Raw genomic sequence first — 13,288 nt, 5'->3', positions numbered from 1 at the left:
CTCACAGTCAGAAAAATCACAGTTCGTAGTAAATGACGGAAAAGCTTCTAGTAAAGCCAAAGTGACAGCTAGGGCTCCTCAAGAGCCCTCTACTTTTCTTGACCTATGTAAACGATTTCGGAGGCAGTCTGAGCTTTCCCTTCGAATGTTTGCCGACATGCTATCGATTACGTTCTAGTAAAGTCGGAAGATCAAAAGCGAATTGCGAGTTGGCTAGTGGAGCAGTGCTTCACCTCGGATATGACAGTACGAACACATTAATGTATTTTCAAATAACTTCCGGGAAATCAGCCAGGTAAGCCTTTCAGCGACCGCCGATATTTCGGCGGGAGAACCCCCTGCCATTTTCAAGGCAAAGGTAGTTTGCCTTGAAAATGGCGGCGTGCTCTCCCACCAAAATATCGGCCGTCACTGAAAGTGTTACCTGGATGAATTCCCTGAAGTTATTTGAAAGTTGTGTACGCCAGGAGAAACTCAGGTCTCACACATTAATGTATTGCAGTACGAACGTATGACTGTTAATAATTCATTACCAAATCATCATTAATATCGTACATCTTCATCTTTATACGAACTCAGAAAGCCACCGCAAGGTGCGTGACGGAGGGAGCGTTGTACCACTACCAGTCATTTCCCTTCCTGTTCCACTCTCAAAAATAGATCGAGGGAAAAACAATTGTCTACGTGCCTCTGTACGAGAGCTAACTTCTCTCATTTTATGTTCGTGGTCCTTACGCGAAATGTACATTGAAGACAGTATGATCATTCTGCAGCCATCTTCAGATACCGATTCTCTAAATTTTCTCAGTTAGGTTTCTCGAAAAGAAAGTCGCGTTCCCTCCCGATGCATCTCCGTAATAACTGCGTGTTGATCGAACCTACTGGTAACACATCCAGCAGTCCGCTTCTGAAGTCCTTCGATGTCTTCCTTTAATCTGACCTTGTAGGATCGCAGACATGCTAGTGGTACTCAAGAATGGGTCGCACTGAAGTTCTATATACGGCCTCTTATACAGTTGCTTTAATTGAACTGACTGTATCGAGAAGCACACTACTACATCTACATCTACATTTATACTCCGCAAGCCACCCAACGGTGTGTGGCGGAGGGCACTTTACGTGCCACTGTCATTACTTCCCTTTTCTGTTCCAGCCGCGTATGGTTCGCGGGAAGAACGACTGTCTGAAAGCCTCCGTGCGCGCTCGAATCTCTCTAATTTTACATTCGTGATCTCCTCGGGAGGTATAAGTAGGGGGAAGCAATATATTCGATACCTCATCCACAAACGCACCCTCTCGAAACCTGGCGAGCAAGCTACACCGCGATGCAGAGCGCCTCTCTTGCAGAGTCTGCCATTTGAGTTTGCTAAACATCTCCGTAACGCTATCACGGTTACCAAATAACCCTGTGACGAAACGCGCCGCTCTTCTTTGGATCTTCTCTATCTCCTCCGTCAACCCGATCTGGTACGGATCCCACACTGATGAGCAATACTCAAGTATAAATCGAACGAGTGTTTTGTAAGCCACCTCCTTTGTTAATGGACTACATTTTCTAAGGACTCTCCCAATGAATCTCCACCTGGTACCCGCCTTACCAACAATTAATTTTATATGATCATTCCACTTCAAATCGTTCCGCACGCATACTCCCAGATATTTTACAGAAGTAACTGCTACCAACGTTTGTTCCGCTATCATATAATCATACAATAAAGGATCCTTCTTTCTATGTATTAGCAATACATTACATATGTCTATGATAAGGGTCAGTTGCCACTCCCTGCACCAAGTGCCTATCCGCTGCAGATCTTCCTGCATTTCAATACAATTTTCTAACGCTCTACTCTAACATTACGGGACTGCTTTTCCTACTCACCCGCATTAACTTACATTTTTCTACATGTGAGCTAACTGCCCTTCATCACACCGACTAATCTTATGAACGAAATTTTAGGTTAGGCAGCGAGTGGAGCCACATGTGGGGCTGTGTCTGCGAGTGAGAAGAGTGTCACTGATACGGGACAGGCACCCCCCTCCGTCCCTGCACTCGACGCGCGGTGATTTTGCAGAGTGCATGCGGGTGCGTCGCTCCGGGCCAGCGGCGTTCGAAACTGGCGCGAGGCAGCTGCCGGCTGCCGGCAGGCGGCAGCACTGAGGCGGTTGGCGCCCTGCCACAGCTCGGCGGCGCGGCTTGCATTCAGTTAGTCGTCGGAAGCCGAGCGGGCAGCACGCGTCGTGTCATGCGCCCGCGCCCAGCGTACTCTGTGCTGCGCGCCGACGCTCATGTGTGATACCCGTGTCAGGAGCCACTGCGCTGGAATTCGCCGCCTCTGCGACCTGCTAGGACCCGGCCATTCTACGCGGAGCGTGTTACTACGTCCGGTGAGTAACGGCTGCAGCCCCTACGAAACAACAGCGACCCTTCGCAGAAAGCGTCGCGGCTGCTTAGCTACTGCTCTGCACGCGCCACGGACGAGCCTGCTCACGATCTCGAAGCGAGTCGTTCCTCTCCGGTCTCTTCCGAACGCGGCACACTGACAGAACGTGAGTAGCGACTCCGACGGCGGCGCGTGTTTTTTTTTTTTTTTTTTTTTTTTTATGACTACATTTTATTAAACGTATATATGCACTTGCCGGTGAACTAATAGCTCCTGGCGGAATTCAACTCGGAAATGTTTTTCACTGCACGACATTTCGATTTACGCGCGATGTTGCCTTGGCAGATATGTAATTGGCGTCCTTGTATATACAAAGATGACGCGTCGCAGCTGGATATTTTGGTGCGATACACAGGCACTCTCCACCATCCTGCTTCTCTCTTCTTGCACTATGAGGATATTCAACCCCCGTCAGCGAGTCTGAAAGCCACACAATAAAGAGCATCGCTGAGAAAATTAGTCCGTACGACTACGATGTGAAACGAATCAAAAATATTGTAACGAAGCTATTCTTGTGGCGTATTTGAAAAATAAGGAAAGCAGAAGTGTGTTTTGTTGTGTGTAGGCGTGAGCGCGTGAGGCTGTCGGCGTGACAGTGGGTTTTGACATGGCGCGATGGCGGCGCTGGCCACGCTCGCTCCCCGCCACCTCCTCGCGTTTTTCAAGCCGTTCGCGCGCCCTTCCCTAACTATGCATTCCAGCGACGGATACCAGCCGATACGGACATCACTCGCACGCCACCACAGCCCTCGTGTCATTCCATTTTGAGTTTAAACCCTGCTGCGTCCAGCACACATCTCTTGCCCGAGTTAAGTGGCAGCAAACGCTGTTTATGCTCTGTTACTAGAGATTTTTCGGCGGCGCACTGTAAACGGTGGACGTACTACCTTAAGACTTCTTAAGGAATGATTGTCTTTTTCGAATAAAAAACCAGTTGTGCACCACAAATATTAATGATTGTATCGCTTTCTTAACTTCTAGGAGAGGACATACGTAGATCCCTCGTACTGCACATCCAGTTTCTCCGCTTATAGTTGTATAGTGTAACCCTCAACGCTACGCTTTTTAGGGGTAGTGTATTTACTGCGTGCAGACATGAACAAGAGCACTGCATACCTTCAGTTAGTTGGCTGCGAATACGACAGTCTAGTAGGTTTTCTTTCTGTTGTAGGTACTTCGCTGCTCATAGAAATAGCGTTTAGCTGTGTATGCAGATATGAGCCACCTTTTTTTCTTTTTTTTACTCAATGCAGTATGCCATAATTACTTGGCGTATGTCTACACTATAGAGCGGGCGGAGTTTCATCTGTTGTGTCGGGTATGTATATGAATTTCAATCCAACCTCTGGCTTTTATTTTACTACCTAAAGCTCTTTTAGTAGAGTAAGATTTCCTTCCATCCTTAATTTTTTTTCCGAAGCCAAACGATATGTGCAACGTACGAGCACCATCTGTGAACTCACTTCCGTCTGCGTATTAGCTCAGAAGCCGCAACGAAACATTAGGAACAAAAAACAAAAACTGGCTTGTTATTAACATACTCAAAGCGTACTTGTGTAATTTGCAACTCTGGTCACAATATTTGTAATTACGTTAAAGCCATGTTATACGATGCCACTCTTCCGACATTTCGAAAGCACAAACCTTTCAATCTGCGATTCTCTGTTACTAACCTGAAAACACAATAAAAATGTTGGTTACTAGACGTATGTATCGAGGGCGTCGCTATAACCTCTTGATTTCGTGAATGTAAACTACAGTCGGTTATTATACTGATCAGAAATATAAATATAATAGCTAACAATGCAGCGCTTGGTTTTTGTCCCATTAATGATCTTTAGCAATGGGACAAGTTTTCAAACAGTCTGCATTATGACAAAAAATAAAAATGTCTAAACTACTTCATGTTATGCTTGATATGAAATTCTACCGCTTGTCGATACTTTTGTCCTCTAAAAGTGTTGTCTCAACACATTCAGATTTTTAAATTATTTTCCGTACTACAGATAGTTCCGAAATTACATGAATGAACAGATTATGGACTAAACAGAAATAGCAGATGTTCATGTTAGTCGTGCGATGGTTGTTTTTTTTCTGTTCTATTACTGGTTTTAGTCCGATGTCGCTTGTTTTCAGGGGGCAATGAATTTTAGTACGAGTTGTAGCGTGTGACAGAGCGAGAAGGCACATTGTGTCAGGAATGGATTTGTATTCGAGAGGAGCGGGTTCTGATCCTGCCATCCAGCTTTACGTTTCCGTGGTTTCCCTAAATCACCTAGGGTAAATTCCGGCATGGTTCCTTTGAAAACTACACGGCCAGTTTCTTTGCACACCCATGTACAGTCAGAGAACGTGCTCCGTCGCTCATGCTTCGGCGCCAGTGGGACTTCAGACCGTAATTATTCTTCCTTTCTGATGTTCGTCGTCCATACAGCACTTTCCTATATGCAATGGAAGTGATCTAGTTTAGCATTTCAATTTATTGTATATTTGCCAAATAAACTTACAAGCGTTGAAAATTTTCTGAGACAATGCTGAGCGAGAGTAGTTTCCGCTAATACACACAATTACGAGGCTCGTTCAGAAATTAAAGAACGTCTTGGCATAACTAAATAAAGACGAAAGATGTCAACACAATACTTTATTTATAAGGTTGTAGTACCTTACGCTGTTAGTCAATGTAGTCGCCGTAGATGTCAAGGCACTTATTGTAATGTGAGACCAATTTTTCCATTTCCAAGTTATACTCCTCGCCCGCCAAAGACCTGAGGCAGGATATCACTGCTTGTTTGAGGTCTTCATTGTTTGCAAATTTTTTCCACCCAAAAATTTCTTCAGGTTCGGTAATAAGTCAAAATAGATTGGTGTCAAGTCAGGGCTCTAAAGGGGAGGGGGGGCCCAAAAATTTCCCACTTAAGACGCTGAAGTTCTTGCTGTGTTCCTCCTAATGCATGAGGGCGCGCGTTGTCATGAAGCAAAAAACAACGTTACCGACAACATTCCACGTATCCTACTCGTAAGAAACGTGGAATGTTGTTCGCAAGGGTGTTTTTGCTTCATGACGATGCGTTGCCTCATGCATCGGCACGAGCACAGAAGAACATCAGCGTCTTATGTGGGAAATTTTTTGATAGCCTTCTTACAAGCCTGACTTGGTGCCAAGTGGTTTTCACTTATTTCCGAAACTGAAGGAATTTTTGGATGGAAAAAATTCGCAAACGATGAAGACCTCAAACTATGCGAATGGAAAAATTTTTCTCACGTTGCAATAAGTGTCTGGACAGCTATGGTGACTATATTGAAAAATAGAGTAAGGGACTATCTTTGTAAATAAAGTTTTTTGTTGACATCATTTGTCCTCATTTAGTTATGCCAAAACGTTTTCTGGGCAACCCATGTACCTCTTCCGTACCTCGGCGCGTGTCGAACCACTGTGAATAAAAGTATTTCATATTATAAATTATTGTATCTATTACACAATGTCTTCAGGTAAGTTACTCGGGGGGTTGCAATTGCGAAATCAACGGATATGTATTAGAAAACCTACAGATTGCAGTTTCAGTTCAGGTCCTATTACTGCGCTCATAAGATGCACTAATTTCTTGTTCTTCGTTCATAAGAAGATATGTTTCACGGGCATCTCTCCAGTATCAGTTGCTGTACTATTCAGGGATTATTCTGAAAGTCTGTTTGTGGCAAAATATTCATTATTTACCTCCTTCCTATGTAAACGGGTAATGGCTTGTCTTGAGGGAATAAGAGAGCTATTCTGTTTGCAATGAGCATTCACATTTCGTGATAGGTACTGTTGAAAACTAGTCACACGCACACGCGCGCACGCCAACTCGTTCCTGTTATGACGTCATTGAAAGTAGAGGTGCTAGTGTTTACTACATGGAGATGCTAATCAGCCGTCTCAAATAGTGACTTAACGGTTCACTCAGAGTGAGGTGCACGTCCATCCACTTAGCGCAGCAGTGCGGATGTCTCTCCTATGGATCGTCAGGCGCATTTTCTCTGGTGTTTCGGCAGATATTCGCTGTTTCAATGTGCACCTGAAGTCAGCCCAAAGAAATCCTGGTCGTCACGTCTTTCATACGACGTCCAGCATCGACGGAGGGAGTCGGTTTGTTTCCTACTGCAAACAAATTGATCTTTGAAGTGGAGTTTTAGGTGCCCGCTCGATAGAGCGGTTACAGATTAGTCTAGTGAATTATTCGTCTTATCAGTTTGTATTAACATGGCCAGTAAAACACGTAGAATATTACGTACTTCAGCAGCAACTGAGCAGCGCTTGTGCATGGCGACAGCAGTTAGCGCGGGCCGGGGCGGCGCTATCGCTGTTGGAATACAGGTCATTCGTCGTGTTTTACTGTTCCTGTTAATACTCATCGATAAAACGAATAACATTCTAGACTAAGCTGGGTCGTCTCTGTCAATTGGGCACGTAAAATTCCACTTTAAAAATTATTTTGTTTGTTATGAGAAACAAACCGACGCTTTGCATCGAAGCTGGGCATCGAATGAAAGACGTAGGTGCAGTATTTGTTTCAGCTGACTCCAGTTGCACGTAGCAAAAAATAAACGACAAATATCTGCCGAAACAACAGAAGAAACGCGACTGACTACTCATAGATGAGATACCTTGTGTAGTGAAGTAACATCAGTCGCTAATGTCAAACACCACCAGACTGAAGTTTGAAAATATTTTTATGTAGAGAAATTTCTAGGTTAACCTACCCAACCTTCAGCATTTCTGTCGAAACGTACAGTCTAAAGCATCGTACTGCAGCTGCCGATACTACTAATTCGAAGCTTGTATAGTTTGCTCATCAAAATTATTACTACTAGTTTTCTCCTGAAGATAACGTTACTTCGAAATATGCAATGTCGTACATAAATTACAACAAGCTTTTACCTGTGTTGTATCAGACTTAACGTAGAACTTAGTGAAAACATTTGATGGTTTAGCCGGTCGGTTGTGGCCGAGCGGTTCTAGGCGCTACAGTCTGGAGCCGCGCGACCGCTGCGGTCGCAGGTTCGAATCCTGTCTCAGGCATGGATGTGTGTCATGTCCTTAGGTTAGTTAAGTTTAAATAGTTCTAAGATCTAGGGGACTGATGACCTCAGAAGTTAAGTCCCATAGTGCTCAGAGCCATATGAACCATTTGATGGTTTATAAAAAGAGGTTATTGTGCCAAATTTGTCTGCCGTGCACATACATGAATGAAATGAGCGATATAGCGGACCGGCAGACGGAAGAAAAGAATGCGCGGGGCTGCAACTAGAATAAGTCTGTTTGCTATTCATGTCACCTTCACACAACACTCGCCACACGAGTTTAGTTACTTTCAAGCCGTGCCGGATAAGATGCATCTACGTGAACAGTTTCAAAACTAACACGTCAAAGCAACGTATGGGACAGTAAAGCAAGAGCTGGAAAGGGGCGGTATGTACGAGATTTACGCGACGAGCAGAAGTACGCCACGGCTTGACTGTAATCTCTCCATCTGAAGAAATATCGAGTTTCTGTGTGCGGCCTGTTCCTGGTTCTGCTTTTGTTATCGTACGAGCTTACTGACATTACGGTTGATTCATTCGTGCTTCTACATAAACCTATGGGTACTCGGTTGTGGTTGTTTGTTACGGTATACTACTTTATGGAAATTTGTAACTGGTATGGGGCAACAAAACAATGGAAACGCTATCGGATTCCACCGGCACAGCTCCTATGATTTCTATTTTCTGTGGTTTTCTAAAACAACGTGGACGAGTGCCCCTCGCGATATTTCAGAGACGTCGATTCAAATTAGCTCATAGACACAACTGAAAACGCGGGGAACGCGGAAGCTCCGATGTGATATTAAAACTAGCCATATAGAAGAGAGAACAGAACAGATGCTTCGTAGATCATATACGACTTTTCAGGTTTTCCACTATTCCTCTGACACCTCTAGAACAGTTTAGCACGCTTAAAGAGTTTTCGGCTTACGAAATTAATATAGGTATCAGTATGGATATTGATTTGAACACCATAGTGCGTCTACGACCATTGTGATAGCTGAAATATGTCTTGGCATTCCTCCGACCTGACAAGTAGCTCACCAAGCGTTATGAAGCACCTACAGTTTAGTGTGGCGACCGAAACTCCAAGCACCTTACCAGTTTTCAAATGCACAGAGTATTTCTGCATTTAAAATATCACGTTCATTGTCGTGAAAAATCGTAGGACCAACCTGGTATCGAGTGGATTACTAGAGTGGCCTTTAACTGACTTAACAGCCAGTTTTTCCATAGTGGTTGTAAACGGCAAAGTTGTTTCGTAACCATCCAGTTGACTCGATGTAGCTTCGAACTAATCGCGAGTTCGTAATTTCGAACAACATTCGTGTGCAACAAAAATCCATCTTGATCATCCATTGTAAACTTCACCAAATACCTTGCACCACATAAGAAACAACCATACCCTTACTTGACACTCGTGTTATTCGTCATGAAATTAATCTCTATGTTTTCAGAGTCATGAAAGTCTGTACTGAATTTCCCCCCTCTTGAAATCCGTACCAGGGAACGTATCAACATACATCCTTAACTTAGACTCAAGAGGTTGAGGAAATAAGACAACTGAGCGGAAAGTAACACTTACAGAAACAAGTGCTTTAGTAATGGGGGCGGCGATAGTGTTATTTTAGAATCCCATTTTGCGCGTTGTTATATAAGCAGTAAATATGACTGCAACAGCGGTAGAAGAACCTCTAAGTTGCCGCCACAAGTATTGCCCATGATTTGTGATACTTGCCTTTCTTTCTACGCTGTTTGGTGTTGTCTAGCTTCAAACGCTATCGGAAAATTCTTGCCGCAGTTGGCTGTTGCCTGGGACTGCGTGTATTGTGCAACATTATGGAAAAGATGAAATCTGAAAAAGACCCTCACGCATAAGGGGCGTATGCAAACGAATGCTGCCACAGGTCAACCCTTCCCAGCGCATTGCTAAGCTGGAGCCGTACGAAATACTTGCATCCTGAGGCTTAGTAACGGACTTACGGACTTACGATTTTGCTATCTCCGTCTCGGCAGCTGCGCGGCGGATTGCCAAGCGAAGGGGCCCGGGTTCGATTCCCGGCCGGATCGGATGTTTTATGCGCTCGGAGACAGTGTTGTGTCGTCCTTACGTTTGTATGTCATAATTAACACACCACTATTGAGCTGGCTGAATGGCCACGTCTCGAAGGCCAATAACCAAAAAAAGAAAAGATTTTGCTTGTCTTCTGCATGTGTGACCTTATCATTTTCCTTTCTTTAGAATGTAGCGTTACGTTCACTCTAACTACACCGCAAGTACTTGAAAGTTTTAAGCAATCTGTTTCTATTGAATATGACAATGTAACTTTTTATTTCCGTAAATGAACGATCTTCAAAATTAGTGTACCATCTATATTTTCAGGAACAGGCATGCACGCGTGATGTACCACCTACCGAAAATTATGGAGGAAGGTTAATAATTAACAGAACATCAAAGCTCAAAAATTTAACAGCATAAGCCTTTATACTACTTTTAAAACAGTGGAAGCTACGTTTTTATTTACGGCTTCATGGCATATGAAAAAAGTGGCTTTTTCGGCGTATTCTAGAGTTACCAGCCGAGTAACACCGTAGACGAAGTCGACAAGCAGTGAACTCATCGAAACGTAACTTCTGTGCGACGCCGTTACTTCCCCGGTAACCCGGGAAGATGTCATCGGCTACATGGTATATACATAATAATATATTATTCACTGACTGTATGGGCTTTCCACTGTTGCAGTATCACCGGACTGGAGTAGGTCAGAGGAAATCCGTTCTGTATGTAACCGGAGTATAGGATAGCGTTCGACACGAGGTTAATATTCATCCAGGACGTTTTTCATAAGCGAATACTACTTTCAAGTTTATTATAATATATGGATTCAACCCTTCTTTCGCTCTACGTGAAGAGCTTTCAACTACTACTGTTAGTTCACTTTACTTCTTTCTTATGCTAATCGGTCTTTCGTGACTTCGGGTCTTGCACAATACAAAACGGAAACAAGTTACTTGAGAATACATCATTTTATTGGTACACGACTGCACCATGCAATCCCCTTCTAACCTTCTGCAATTTTTGTTTAGAAGAGGGAACTGACTGAAATGCATCCCTTGTGAGGGCGCTTGTGAGTCTTTGATCTCTGGTATTTTTCTGAAACTCAGTATTTAGTCATTTACATATGCAACGTAGTATGCAGTGAATGCAAAACTTTGTACTGAACAATAACGTAACTTGATGCCACAGCTCTCGACGAAATGCATAAGCACGCTCTCGCAACCAGCAGAACTAACGTGTTATACTTTCATTTGAGCGGCTAAGTGTTTTTGTTGTATCTCTGCCGACCTATGGACGCGTTCGTATAAAATACTGATGTATGTGCGTCAGTTCAGCATGAATTATGTGCAGCTGCGGAAGCGTTCGTGTACAGCTACCATATGTAAGAGAAACGTGATGTATGAAGCGATTTTCTGTTTAGCATACGATTTATGCGCCTCGCAGCGGCATTCCAGTATTGGAGAAGAATGCCGGTATACATTCAGAAGTAAATGTAGCGGATGTAGGGCACCGCGAGCTGCTCAACGACGAAACTTTCTTGAACTCGGCTTTCAAATGAAGATGAATACTAATCGTAAGTGAGTAGTGCACATTGCCTGCGATTTTCTCGGAGGTCGACTTTATTTCTCTGTTTTCAGTGCTGTCTAAGTTTAGTGATAACGTTTGTGTCCGTACAGAGATCTTGAAATGACTTACTTCATTATTAGTGAACGCTTACTGAGGAAAAGCGCTCGTTGCAAAATTGTATACAAGAAAGATGAGGCACTGCCTACAGAATTCAGTGCGCTCTCTACATGAAAACGCCATTTCCAAACCACCTGTTTTTTTTTTGTACTGCACTGTCTCCTGTTTATTTTGCAACCTTGTAGAGATGGAATTTTCGTCCAAAGAAATTTGGGTAACAGTGTGACATGCGCCAGGCCAGAATGTCGACCCGTTGTTGTGATAGAAGTTGTGGTTATACATCACGATTCTTTACACTACAAATAACATTTTATGAAACAGGTGTACATATATTTCAGAAACAGTATAAATATTTCGACGGTTGAGCCACCGACGATGTTAATACCTGGACAAGATGTTCTCTACATGCTCTGGTGAGCTTTTGATACCTCTGTATTTGAGTCCAAGTGAATCATTCCCGATCACTGCTATCTCAGAGAACCGCCAATTTCTTCCCGTGATTCGTATGCTACCTTAAGTTACACTCTCTACCTATCTGTAAAGGTAGTATCATATAATTCGTGTAAGATATCTGAGGTAGATGCACATAAGCTTCACTTCTGTGGACCATTTTGAAGGTAGGTGAATTTCAAGAACCTAAAGTCTCAAGTGACTCGACAAAAAAATACAGCAAAAAATTCTACGAATACATTGTACGAAACGCAACGCGTGGCGCATGTTTTATTTGACAAAGACTGTTTCGGAAACGGTCGGTTCAAATGGTTCAAATGGCTCTGAGCACTATGCGACTTAACTTCTGGGGTCATCAGTCGCCTAGAACTCAGAACTAATTAAACCTAACTAACCTAAGGACATCACACACATCCATGCCCGAGGCAGGATTCGAACCTACGACCGTAGCGATCGCTCGGTTCCAGACTGTAGCGCCTAGAACCGCACGGCCACTCCGGCCGGCGAAACGGTCGGAAAAACGTTCTCTACCCTAGCGTCTTATACGAAGATTGTCATCGTTTTCTGGAAAAGGCAAGAAGATTAGGTTTGAACTTCCAGTCGACGACGAGGCTATTAGTGTCGGATCACAAGCTTGGAAGGAAACAATCTGTTGCTTCTCAAAGATACTATCCCGACATACGCCTCAAGCGGTCCAGGAAAATCGCGGGAAACTTACATCTGGATGACCGGTCGGGGATTTGAACCGCAGTCCTTCCGAATAATAGCCCACTGTCTTAGCACTGCTCCCGCTCGCTCCGTGTCACCATTCGGTACGGCCATCACTGAAGTATAGCCAGTGATACAGGAGGAATACTTGATTTCGTATTGTCGCGTAAATAACAGTATGAGCGTGCACGGAAACCTATAGACAGGGGGCGAAAAATTAGTAATTACTTGAAATGTATTCACAGCAGTTCCGAATACGAATAGCCGTTAGCTGTATGTATGCCGGACCGGGACTTGAATCCGAATTTCTCGCTTTACGCGAGCGATCGCCTTAATCGCTTCGGCTATCCGTGCACGACTCACTGTCAGACCCAAGCCTGCCTGTGTCGTGGTTCCTGCGTCACAACCTGTACTCGTACACGCATTATGTAATTCCCATAGAGGGGAAGACACTTTAATTGAAAGTAGGTGGCCAGTAGCTGCGGATAAATAGAATATTGCAGAGCCTGTGTTGTTAACAAGAACGTGCAATGTTCCTTTGGACGTGCATGCATTCACCGTTCGTCTTAACAACACAAACACTGCAGTATCGTGTTTATCAGCCGGTACCAGGCTCTGACTCTCAATTAAAATGTCCTCCCCTGCACGAGAACTACATAATGTGTGTACGTGCACAGGTTGTGTCGGAGGAATGACAACATATGGAAGCCTGGGTCTGGTTCGGAGTAGTGCAGGGATAGCCAAAGCGATTAGGGGGATCGCTCGCGTAACGTGGGAAATCCGGGTTCGAGTCCCGATCCGGCACAAAATTTCACTGTCGTTATTCCCCTGTACAGCTGATGGTTATACACATTGTATCATTCCTCTTAACAGCACAAGCACTGCA

General features: G+C 44.0%; 1 protein-coding gene across 1 annotated transcript in view; it reads left to right on the top strand.

The window, feature by feature from the left end:
• The first annotated feature begins 2,221 nt into the window (after positions 1-2,221).
• The window catches only part of LOC126249408 (plexin-B), a 1,292,451-nt gene continuing 1,281,384 nt past the window's right edge, over positions 2,222-13,288 (top strand). Inside the window, exon 1 of the mRNA XM_049951062.1 lies at positions 2,222-2,385. Coding sequence (XP_049807019.1) covers positions 2,287-2,385 — 99 coding nt within the window. The 5' untranslated portion in view covers positions 2,222-2,286. The remainder of the gene's footprint in view (positions 2,386-13,288) is intronic.

This window comes from Schistocerca nitens, chromosome 3, assembly GCF_023898315.1.
Source record: "Schistocerca nitens isolate TAMUIC-IGC-003100 chromosome 3, iqSchNite1.1, whole genome shotgun sequence".
NCBI classification, from domain to species: Eukaryota; Metazoa; Arthropoda; class Insecta; order Orthoptera; family Acrididae; genus Schistocerca; species Schistocerca nitens.
Note: the sequence above shows the minus strand (reverse complement) of the source record. Positions and strands in the feature narration are given on the sequence as shown.